The sequence below is a fragment of the Colobus angolensis genome, unplaced genomic scaffold, assembly GCF_000951035.1.
Source record: "Colobus angolensis palliatus isolate OR3802 unplaced genomic scaffold, Cang.pa_1.0 Scaffold1, whole genome shotgun sequence".
Classification (NCBI taxonomy): domain Eukaryota; kingdom Metazoa; phylum Chordata; class Mammalia; order Primates; family Cercopithecidae; genus Colobus; species Colobus angolensis.
Window position 1 is genome coordinate 11,525,355 of NW_012110918.1, and position 11,402 is coordinate 11,536,756.

An 11,402-nucleotide genomic window follows, 5' to 3' on the forward strand; every position below is an offset into this window, starting at 1 on the left:
CTACTCAAGGTGGGAATTATGGCCAGGAATTAGAGGCTGCTGTGAGCCATGTTGACGCCACTGCACTTTAGCCTGGGTGACAGTGAGACCTTGTCTCTTAAAACAACAAACAGGAAAAAAACAAACAAAAAAAGGCTGGTGCAATGGCTCATGCTTGTAATCCCAGCACTTTGGGAGACCAAGGCAGGTGGATCACGAGGTCAAGAGATTGAAACCATCCTGGCCAACATGGTGAAACTCTGTCTCTACTAAAAATACAAGAATTAGCTGGGCGTGGTGGTGCATGCCTGTAGTCCCAGCTACTTAGGAGGCTGAGGCAGGAGAATCGCTTGAACCCGGGAGACGGAGGTTGCAGTGAGCCGAGATCGTGCCATCGCACTCCAGCCTGAGTGACAGAGTGAGACTCTGTCTCAAACAAACAAAAAGAAAATGCAAAAACGAAAAAATCCAGTATTAAGATAATTTAAATATTTAAATATTTATAAAGGAAAAAGTCTAGTCTAGTTTGTGTAAGCTGCCTACCTACCCAACATGCCATTTCCCCTTGCTATACTTACAGGTTGGGAGCAGCCGTCTCTAGCTTATACAAGCATCACCTGAGTTCAGAAATCAGCTTCACAAAACTAGAGAGTGGTGGGTCAGACTGAAAGACCTTCTACTGCCCAGGCCTTACCTGGAGTTTTGCTACTTCCTTCCTGATCAGGAAGCTGACTTGGTCCCGGTCATTCCTGGAGTAATAGAGACGGCACCAGGAAGGCTTCCCATCCCTGCCAGCCCGGCCAGACTCCTGGTAGTATCCAGCCATAGACTTGGCAATATTCCAATGAGTCACAAACCTGTAGGATCCAAAGGGACAAGGAGCATGAGATGGTGGAGAAACTGAGTGTCCTTTGGAGGAATAATCATGAGTAGGAGAGCAGGGAGGCCGGCAGATAGGGAGGGAGAGGGATAGTCCCAGAGTTAGAATGGTGAAGATACTGGCAGCCCATCTCCCTTCTAGGAGCAGCCCAGGTAAGAGGCCACAGCAGGAGTTAAGGGTGGCAATCAGCACATATGAGGGACCAAAAAACTCAGCCAGGGCCCAGTGGAAAAAATACTGGACCTAAAGAAACAACATGAGGCTCTGCCACTTATGAGCTCTGCAAATTTGAGTAAGTTATTTATAACTTCTTTGAAGTGGGAAAGGAATAATATTTATTAAAGACCTACAATGAGTCAGTTTATATATGTCTCATTTAATTGTTAGTCACCATCAAGTGAGGTAGCCCATTCTCCAGAATATGAACTGGAGAATCAGAAAGGTAAATTTGTACAATGCCACACAGCAAAGGGACAGCAGAGCTAGAATTTGGGCCTAGGGGTGTCTGCCTTCAAAACTAGCTCTTAACAAGATACCACAGACCCAGGATTCATTTTATTTATTTTGTTTTTTGTTTATTTTATTTTTTTTTATTTTTAGATGGAGTCTTGCTCTGTCGCCAGGCTGGAGTACAGTGGTATGATCTCAGCTCACTGCAACCTCCACCTTCCGGGTTCAAGTGATTCTCCTGCCTCAGCCTCCTGAGTTGCTGGGACTACAGGTGTGCACCACCACGCCCAGCTAATTTTTGTGTTTTTAGTAGTGATGGGGTTTCACCATGTTGGCCAGGATGGTCTCAATCTGTTGACCTCATGATCCACCTGCCTCAGCCTCCCAAAGTGCCGGGATTACAGGCATAAGCCACCGTGCCCGGCCTTGTTTTTTTATTTTTTAAGACAGGGTCTTGCTCTGTTGTATAGGCTGGAGTACAGTGGCACAATCATAGCTCATTGCAGCCTCAGCCCCCTTGCCTCAAGCAATCTTTCCACCTCAGCTTCCCAAGTAGCCAGGACTACAGGCACATGCCAAGATACCTGGCTAATTTTTAATTTTATAGAGATGGAGTCTTGCTATGTTGTCCAGGCTGGGCTCGAACTCCTGGGCTCAAGTAATCCTCCCATCCGGTCCTCCCAAAGTGCTGGGATTATAGGTGTGAACCACTACGCCTGGCTGCAGACCCAGGGTTCGAACTGATTCTAAAGTCGGTATTCTTTCAAACTGTAGTGCATTCTTTCAACTGTAGGCAGTATAAAATTTCTGCCCTAACTCAGGGTTACCATGAGGTTCACCAAGGCCATGTACGCAAACATGCTCCGTAAATCATACAAGGTATTATTACTTGGTGTTAATCAGACCAAAAGGCTTCAGGCTGTAGCCCAAAATGCCTCTTGACGATCATGGCCAGGTAAAAAAGACTTCCTAACAGTTGCCAGTGTGGGGCTAGGAGGCTGGGATGCACCCCAACTCTTCTAGACTATTAGTAAGCAATAACAAGGAATTATGGTCCTAAGAGCCTTGTCTTTGACCTTCCACAGGGAGTAGCTTAAAATACAGTCACACATTACTTAATGATGGGGATACATATTGTGTGTTTTTGTTTTGTTTTTGTTTGTTTGTTTTCTTGAGACGGAGTCTCGCTCTGTTGCCCAGGCTGGAGTGCAGTGGCCGGATCTCAGCTCACTGCAAGCTCCGCCTCCCAGGTTTATGCCATTCTCCTGCCTCAGCCTCCCGAGTAGCTGGGACTACAGGCGCCTGCCACCACGCCTGGCTAGTTTTTTGTATTTTTTTAGTAGAGACGGGGTTTCACCATGTTAGCCAGGATGGTCCCGATCTCCTGCCCTTGTGATCCACCTGTCTCAGCCTCCCAAAGTGCTGGGATTACAGGCTTGAGCCACTGCGCCTGGCCTGTTTTCGTTTTTTTTAAGACAGGGTCCTGGTCTGTTGCCAGGCTGAAGTGCAGTGGCATGATCCCAGCTCACTACAACCTCTGCCTCCCAGGCTCAAGCAATCCTCCCACCTCAGCCCCTAAAGTAGCTGGGACTACAGGCACGCACCACCACACCTGGCTAATTTTTATATATATTTTGTAGAGATGGACGTTTGGCCATGTTGCCCAAGCTGGTCTCAAACTCCTGGACTCAAGCGATCCACCTGCCTTGGCTTCCCAAAGTGCTGGGATTATAGGTATGGACCACTGTGCCCGACCAGGGATAGGGATACATTCTGAGAAATGACTTGTTAGGCGATTTCATCATTGTGCAAACATTATAGTGGATAATCTTTACATAAACCTAGATGGTACTGTAGCCTACAAAGCTAGGCTGTAAACATGTATCATGTGTTACTGTACGGAATATTGTAGACAACTGAAACGCAAATACTATAACATAAACACTGTAACACAAATCACTAGGCGATAGGAATTTTTCAACTCCATTACAGTCTTACAGGATCTCGGTCTATGCAGTCATTGACCAAAACATTAATATGAGGTGCGTGACTATAGTTCCTTTATTCCCACCTCCTCATAGGAACCACCTACTGAGATGTGAGTGAAAAGGGCTGTGTTAAAGGACAAGTCTGACAGACTGCATGCTGCCCCGTCCTGGGCGGGGGTGACAGAATCACGCTGTGCAGTCACCTGGGGGCAGGCCGCACAGGAACTGTCGGCATTCAAGCTGTATTCTAAGGACTCTCTCCTGGAGCTTCCTTCCCCTCTGGCCCTCGAAGGAGTACATGCACCTCGTCCTTTGGGCGTAGCACTAGGCAATCCACCCTGAGCCAGGCCCAGACCAGGAAGGCAGGGCAATAACCAAAGCTCACCTGACGTTGGCTTTATCCACTCCCATCCCAAAACTAATGGTTGCAACAATTACAGGGACCTTCTCCTCCATCCAGTCGTTCTGCACCAGCGTTCTTTCAGAGGCCTTCAGCCCTGTAAAGGAGGGAAAGATGGAGAAGGGAATTCACCTTTCCCTTGGGTTTACCCGGGGTCTATTTTGGGTTTGACACTGTGTGCTAGGCACTTCACAAACCCTGAATATTTCACTTCCCAGCTGTCTGACCTTACATCAGGCACTTAACTTTACTGAGCCTCAGCTGACAGGCACAAAGACCCTAGCCTATGTGTGGCACAGAGCATTTGGCAAAGGTTTGGGCCATGATTCAAGCCCAAGCCTGCTGGCCTCCAAAGCCTGTGCTCTTCCTACAACAGCATTACCTTGGCTTGTAAAAACTTATCACCTGCTGCTGGGGAGGCATATACAGCGGGAAGAACTCAGGAGTCACAATTCTCATTTTAGACCTCATTCATGTCTAGACTCGTTTTAGGGGATTTAAGTGAATCACTTTAGCTCTGCCTGAGTATCTGCAATAAGATGGTGGGTCACCTGATAATCAGGATCTGTAAAGAACAAGAGACCCACCAAGAAGCCTCTGAGGGTGAAGAGAACCAAGTGGCCTGGGTGCCCCTTACCTGCATGGTAAGCCTTGGCGTTCACACCCCTGCAGCTGAGCTCTATGGCCAGCTGTTCACAAGCCTCTCTAGTCCTGCAGTAGACAATGCCGCAGCCAGACAACTGAATGGGGAGATGCAGGAAGAAAATAAGCATGGCAAGAACAGAACAATAGGCCCAGTGTAGCGTACCCTGCTCTAAAAGCAGCTCTGTGTTCCTTCCCTCGTCAGTTTCAGTCTCCTCTGAGGCAGGACACCCAGTAAGGCTCTCTCACTTTATAAAAAGCAGGACCAGGCTGGTTCATGCCTGTAATCCCAGCACTTTGGGACGCCAAGGTGGGAGGATCACTTGAGGCTAGGAGTTAAGACCAGCCTGGGCAACACGGAGAAACCTCGCCTCTGCTAAAAATACAAAATTGGCTGGGCGTGGTGGCGCATGCCTGTAATCCCAGCTACCTGGGAGCCTGAGGCAGGAGAATCGCTTGAACCTGGGAGGTGGAGGTTGCGGTGAGCCAAGATCGCGCCACTGCACTCCAGCCTGGGCAACAAGAGAGCAACTCCACCTCAAAAAAAAAAAAAAGGCAGGCCAAAAGCTGCTCAAAACTCAACCTGTTTAACTTCTCTGCCTCCTCTTCATGAACTTTGCATGAGTCTGCAGAGGCCTCACACAGAGGGGCTGGCTGCTTGCCTTCCACAGAAGGATCCAGAACAAGGAAACCCTGGTAAGGAGGACAATGCCAGGAAACCAAAGGGACAACTCTTTTTGTGCACGAGTTTTAAGAAGCCTGGCTGAGAAAGCTAGAAAAAGCAAAGGTCCTAGAAGACCAATCTCCATCTCCATGCTGCATGTCACACCCCACTGCTCTAACAGCTGCTTGGCCTCCACCTCAGTGCCTCACCCCTTTATCAGCCTCCTGTCCAAGAGCCTTAAGGCAGAAGTCCTTCAGGTTCCCATAGGGATCAGAAATCAGTTCCTTGAATTGCACATCATAGAAGAGGTTGGCCCGGAAGCAGGGAGTCTTGAAGATGGCAACTGGTTTCTTCAGGTGCAGGGCAGCAAACACGTCCTCTTGGACCTGTGGGGTGGCTGTGGCAGTCAGAGCCACACAAGGGGCATGTCCCAGGCGGGAGCGCAGGGCACCCAGACGCAAGTAGTCAGGACGAAAGTCATGCCCCCATTGGGAAACACAATGAGCCTCATCCACCACCAAGTAAGACAACAGGTGGCGGGATAGCAGGGAGTTCAGGCTGGGCTGGAAGGAGGAGGAAGCCGCCATCTCTGGGGTGATGTACAGAATCTTGGTCTGGGGCTTTTCTCGCTCCAGGTCAGCAAGCAGCTCCTTCCTTTCCTGTGCAGAGAGCTTTGAGTTCAGGGAACTTACTCGTACCTTTAGGGCTAGCAAGTGGTCCACTTGGTCCTAAGAAAAGAGAAAGGGGCTATAATTGGCCCTCAGGACTCAGGTAAACGTCACTGCAAGTCCCTGGAGGATTTCCCAGTCATAAACTGTGCTCCTCCCACCCTCCACTATGTCTTTTCTTTGCATAGAAGTAGTATAGGTTGAATATCCTTTATCAAATGCTTGGGATCAAAAGTGTTCTAGATTTTGGATATTCCCAGATTTGGGAATATTTGCAGATTGCATATACATAATGAGATCTCTTGAGGATGAGACCCAAGTCTGAACAGGAAATTCATTTTTTTCATGTATACCTTATACATATAGCCTAGGTGTAATTTTATATAATATTTTTAATAATTTTGTGCATGAAAAAAGAATTTTGACTGACTTTTGACTGCAGTCCATCACATGAGGTCAGAAAGGTATGGAACTTTCCACTTGTGGCGTCATGTCAGCACTAAAATTTTTTGGATTTTGGAGCATTTCGGATTTCAGATTTTTGCATTGGGGATGCTCAACCTTTATGGAAGGTAAAGTGGTTTAGAGGACAGGCTCTGAAGTCAGACAGACTTCAGATTTAGATTCATCGTGGCTCACTTAATCACCACATGCTCGCTGGCTGTTTCTTACCCTCTGAACAATTTATACAATTCTATCTAACAGAATTGTTGTATAACTTAAAATTTACATCTCAGAGGTGAAATTAATGTATGTAAAGCACTTAGCACAAAGCCTGGGACCTGGTGAACACTCACCAAGTTATTGCTGTTGTTCCCTGTCTACCTTTCTTCATGGTGGATGACTCTTACCCACACAGCCACACTTCCTCAATTCTGATTCTATCAGCCCATCTGCAGGCCTTAAATAGTCAGAACACCTGTAGAGCAGATGTTAATAAGGTCCCAGCCAGTTTCTCATCTTTTTTTCTGTTTCACATACTGCGCCCTTACCAAAATAAGTAGGACACCAGGGATTCCCCATATCAACTTAGCTATCTATCCATCTGCAACTTCTAGCCCAACACCACAAGTGCACATGTGTATATACGTGAGACTGAGTGTATATGTGTGTTCAAATACAGTTTCATACTCCTCTGGACAAAAAAACAAGGGAGGGTGAAGGACCTCAGAGGAGTCATTCATAACCCCCCAGAGTGATATGCACCAGTGGAGAACACTACATTGGGGAAAAACAGAAACCCAATACAGCAAATGAGATAGGTAAATCATAGAAAACAAGAGGCAGGGGCGGGTGCGGCGGCTCACGCCTGTAATCCCAGCACTCTGAGAGACCCAGGCAGGCAGATCGCTTGAGGTCAGGAGTTTGAGACCAGCTGGCCAACATGGTAAAACCTCATCTCTACCAAAAATACAAAAATCAGCCGGACATGGTGGCATACACCTGTAATCCCAGCTATTTGAGGGGCTGAGGCACAAGAATTCCTTGAAGCCGGAAGGCGGAGGCTGTAGTGAGCCGAGATCGCACCACCACACTTCAGCCTAGGCGACACAGTAAGACTCTGTCTCAAAAAAAGAAGAGAAAAAAGAAAAGAAGAGGCAAAAGACCAATAGAGAAGTGAAATTTCCAGCCTCGAAAAACCTTCCCCGAATCTTTTTGGGCTACCATCTTCGTTGCCCTAAGCCTCACCTGAATCAAAGCAATGAGAGGAGAGACTACAATGGTGATGCCTTTGGCCAACAGAGCAGGGAGCTGATAGCACAGGGATTTTCCTGCCCCTGTGGGCATGCACACAAAAACGTCCTTGTTACCTGCAAAAATACAAGACAACAATACCCTCAGTGCTTCCTGCCTTTTCATTGAAGTTGTTGAAAATTAAATGAGAATGTAGGAAAAGTACCTAGCAAAGTGTCTGGCACATGAAAGGGTCTCAATGTAATGCTAATATCCCTCCTGTCCTTTCTATGAAAAAGGCAAGGATCCTGTGAAATTTGGATACATGCCCAAACCATTTCTAGTAATGGTTAAAAACAAGATTTAAAAAGTCTGGGGCGGGTGCGGTGGCTCACGCCTGTAATCCCAGCACTTTGGGAGGCCGAGGCAGGCAGATCACGAGGTCAAGAGTTTGAGACCAGCTTGGCCAACATGGTGAAACCCTGTCTCTACTAAGAATGCAAAAATTAGCTGGGCATGGTGGCATGTGCCTGTAATCACAGCTACTCAGGAGGCTGGGGCAGGAGAATTGCTTGAACCTGGGAGGCGGAGGTTGCAGTGAGCCGAGATCGCGCCACTGCACTCCAGCGTGGGCGACAGAGCAAGACTCTGTCTCGGGAAAAAAAAAAAAAAGAAGTCTGAGTCTGCTGTGATATGGATGATTTAACTAAACAGCCATGAAAGCAGAGTACTGCTAGATGAGTGGGCACATCTGTGTAGACATGGGAGGACATTACTTAGAGAGCTTTTGTTTAGACATGTATCATTAATATTACATTGCTGCTTGCCTCTTGGCAACTTCCATTTGTCACCATATCTCAGGTTTATAACATTATTACTCTTTCCTTCTCTATCTGGGACCTAGGCCACTCAATCTGCAACAAGGGAATTACCTAGAAGGCCAGTGACCAAGTTAAGTTACTACTGCCACCCTCACTGTTGCTGTTCGTTTGTGTGTACAAACGAACAATAATGGGAATCTGAAGTGTTTTCAAAGACCTTGTGTAGATCTGACTATGAACTATAGACCAGCTGGGTGGTTCTGCCATTAAAATTACAAGTTTTGGGCCAGGTGTGGTGGCTCATGCTTGTAATCCCAATACCTTGGGAGGCCGATGGGGGATGATTCCCTGAGCCCAGGATTTGGAGACCAGCCTAAGCAACATGCCAAGACCCTGTGTCTCTAATTAAAACAAATAAATGAAACTACAAGCTTTGGGTGACAACTCTAAAGATTTCCAAATCCAGTTATGGACCAAAGGTGAGGCAGTGCGAAGGATCAGGAGGAGGGTGTTCTGCCGCAGCATTATGGTACAGCCAGCATAAATTTAAAGGAAGGTACCTTGGTAATGTTACCTTTTACTACAGCCATGGTCGCACTCTCCTGTAAAGGCGTCTTGAAAGAGTCAAACCCAAAGACCTTCTTCAGCGCACTCCGGACTCGCCGCTCAGGGTCAAGAGGAAAGGTGGTATGGTGGCTGCTCATCTTAGCCAAGAACAGTGGCCAAAGGTTAAGGCAAAAGTGGTAAAAGGTTGCCACGAGAACTCTCTGTTTTGCTTTTAAAATACAGCTTATTTTTCTGTAACAATTTGCTATGTTACACTTACATAAATTATTTTTAAGTATTAAAGCTGAAAGTGAACTGCCTCAAGCAATACATTCCTGGGTAATTAATATCTCCACTTTTACGCTCAATGAAAATAAATACATTGAACTATTCCAGGCCACGGTATAGCACAGAGCTAGAAATCAGATCAAGAGAAGAAACACAAATGTCTTCAGAACAGTTTGGAGAACGGGGAACCGTTTTCCCAAGATCCACCACCTGCTCCTTCTTCTATAAGCGCAACCACGACAACCATTCTTCCACCCCGGGACCCCGACCCCCTTCTCCCTTCTTCCTGAGCCCAAGATCCGCAATTTTCTCTCTTGGCCGGCCGACACCTCCCTCTCTTCACCCTAAGATATCAGAACCGGCCGTGGTCGGCCCAACAATTAAAGGCCCTTACTGGGCCGCTGCAGCTGGCTGGTTCCGGAACTATTCGAAGACCCCTCTACACAAACCCAATTCACAGAAGCCAAAGCGCTGGGAATTAAGCTTTAGCCAGAACCCACACAATCTTATATCCGTCGCGCCGTGATGACGTGCGCGAGCGCCGGCATGAGGGCGGAGCCAGGCGCAGGAAACTGCCGTTTTGATTGGGCTCCAGTGTGGCGCGGGGTCTCCTGGGATCGGAGAGACCCTGCCTTTCCGCCCGGAAGTCGGCGTCTTTGAGTCATAGGAGTGAGCCACGCCGGGGCTGTGGGAATAAGATGGCGGGGAAGAAGAATGTTCTGTCGTCCCTTGCAGTTTACGCGGAGGATTCAGAGCCCGAGTCTGATGGCGAGGCTGGAATCGAGGCGATGGGCAGCGCGGCTGGTAAGGCCCAAGTGGGAAGCTGGGAGAGGGAATCCGGTGTCTGCCCGGAATGCTGTACCCCTCGCTGGGCGGGAGGGAACTAGATGGTCATTGTGCTCCAAGCACCGGACCCCGAAGAATGGCCCGGGGTCCTAGATGAGATAGAGCATTAGAGACTCTGGACTAAGAATGAAGAATCTCCTTCATTGTTTCAATTAATCTGCCTAAACTTACTGAAAGTCTCCGTGCCGGTTATAGTGATGGACAGAGGGATGGACGAAGAGGGAGTGGCTGTTGAGCCACTGCCTGTTCCCCCTGGGCTCGTTGTTTGATGAGGGAGAGCGATGAGTAAAACATACGTGGAAGATGGTAAAGATTGTGTTTGTTAAATTTATAGCTTTTAGTTAAGAATGTGCCCTAACACATCTTGGAGCTTTTAAAAATAAAAACGTATCTGATCCCCAAAGCGAGAGAATCTGATTCGGTAGAACTGGGGTAGGATGTGGGCATTTGTGAACTTTTTAAGGATCCCGGGTGATTTTTCTTATTTTGTGAGTTTTTAAAGCCTATCGGTGATGTTCTCCTCCTCAGGTTGAGAAGCACAATGTTAGACAATGGAAATAGATTTCTTTGGGAGAATAGAGAACAAGTTACCTAACAACATATCTGGACCTTAGCTTCCTCATCTGGAAAGTGAAGGGGATTGGATTAGGTTAGGTACTTTCATGTTTTGTGATTTTGTGGGGTCTCTTCCAGTCAGAAAGTTCTCTGATAGTTTGCTGTAAACACTATAGTGTTTGCTTATTGTTTATAGCATTAGAAACAGAATTTAGTACTTGGTTTTGTTCCCTGACCTTGTAAAGATTTTATTCACTAAATAATGCCCTTCTCAGAGAGCCGAATCTGGGCCTATTGTCACTTAACATGAGATTTAGATTCCCCTTGTATCTTCAGAGATAGTCTTGACCACTCAAATCTCTAGACATTTTTTCTTACATTGTAACTCTTGATTTTTTTTTTTCTTGCTTTTTTTTTTTTGTTTGTTTTTTAACCTTTCAGAGGAGAAAGGCGGATTGGTATCTGATGCCTATGGGGAGGATGACTTTTCTCGTCTAGGGGGTGATGAAGATGGTTATGAAGAAGAAGAGGATGAGAACAGTAGACAGTCGGTAGGTAAATCTCCCAGATCCAGAGCTACTGAAAGCGCAATTTCATTTGTCAGATTTTGGAACTGTGCCAACAGTGTTCCATTTCATGGCTAGCTTCATCCCTTGCTCTCCACTTTTGTTTTAGTATTAGTGGAAGAAACTGGGTTGGATAACAGTTCTGTTTGAAAATTTATTTTCACATGGATCTTTTTTTTATTAATCTTTGAGTTGAAATTTGGGGGAAAGATAGTGGATTATTTTATTTAACCCAGATATCAATGGGTGTTTTATGTTGATTTTTCCCAGTTTAAATTATTTACTCCATTTATAGCAGGTATTCATCCTAATTGGTGTATCATTTATATCTACAATCAACTCTGCATTGTTTTTAGTCTTGGTTGGGGTTCATTTAAATTTTGTCAGTTTATTAACAAGATAAGAAAGGAAAATTCGTTTTTTTTTTTTTTTTGA

General features: G+C 46.4%; 2 protein-coding genes across 7 annotated transcripts in view; one reads left to right on the forward strand and one right to left on the reverse strand.

The window, feature by feature from the left end:
• Positions 1-9,517, reverse strand: part of RECQL5 (RecQ protein-like 5) — a 43,885-nt gene extending 34,368 nt beyond the window's left edge. For 2 of the 4 annotated variants that reach the window (XM_011946173.1, XM_011946346.1), the window contains exons 1-7: positions 9,354-9,517; positions 8,741-8,884; positions 7,361-7,482; positions 5,213-5,731; positions 4,335-4,437; positions 3,683-3,794; positions 674-836 (exon numbers count right to left, since the gene is read on the reverse strand). In XM_011946173.1, coding sequence (XP_011801563.1) covers positions 674-836; positions 3,683-3,794; positions 4,335-4,437; positions 5,213-5,731; positions 7,361-7,482; positions 8,741-8,870 — 1,149 coding nt within the window. In that variant the 5' untranslated portion in view covers positions 8,871-8,884; positions 9,354-9,517. Of the gene's footprint in view, positions 1-673; positions 837-3,682; positions 3,795-4,334; positions 4,438-5,212; positions 5,732-7,360; positions 7,483-8,740; positions 8,934-9,210 lie in introns of all 4 variants that reach the window. The other 2 variants (XM_011946259.1, XM_011946432.1) reach the window with 2 other exon arrangements.
• Positions 9,443-11,402, forward strand: part of SAP30BP (SAP30 binding protein) — a 42,115-nt gene continuing 40,155 nt past the window's right edge. For 2 of the 3 annotated variants that reach the window (XM_011945904.1, XM_011946058.1), the window contains exons 1-2: positions 9,666-9,804; positions 10,843-10,952. In XM_011945904.1, the coding sequence (XP_011801294.1) occupies positions 9,699-9,804; positions 10,843-10,952 (216 nt within the window). In that variant the 5' untranslated portion in view covers positions 9,666-9,698. Of the gene's footprint in view, positions 9,805-10,842; positions 10,953-11,402 lie in introns of all 3 variants that reach the window. The other variant, XM_011945977.1, reaches the window with a different exon arrangement.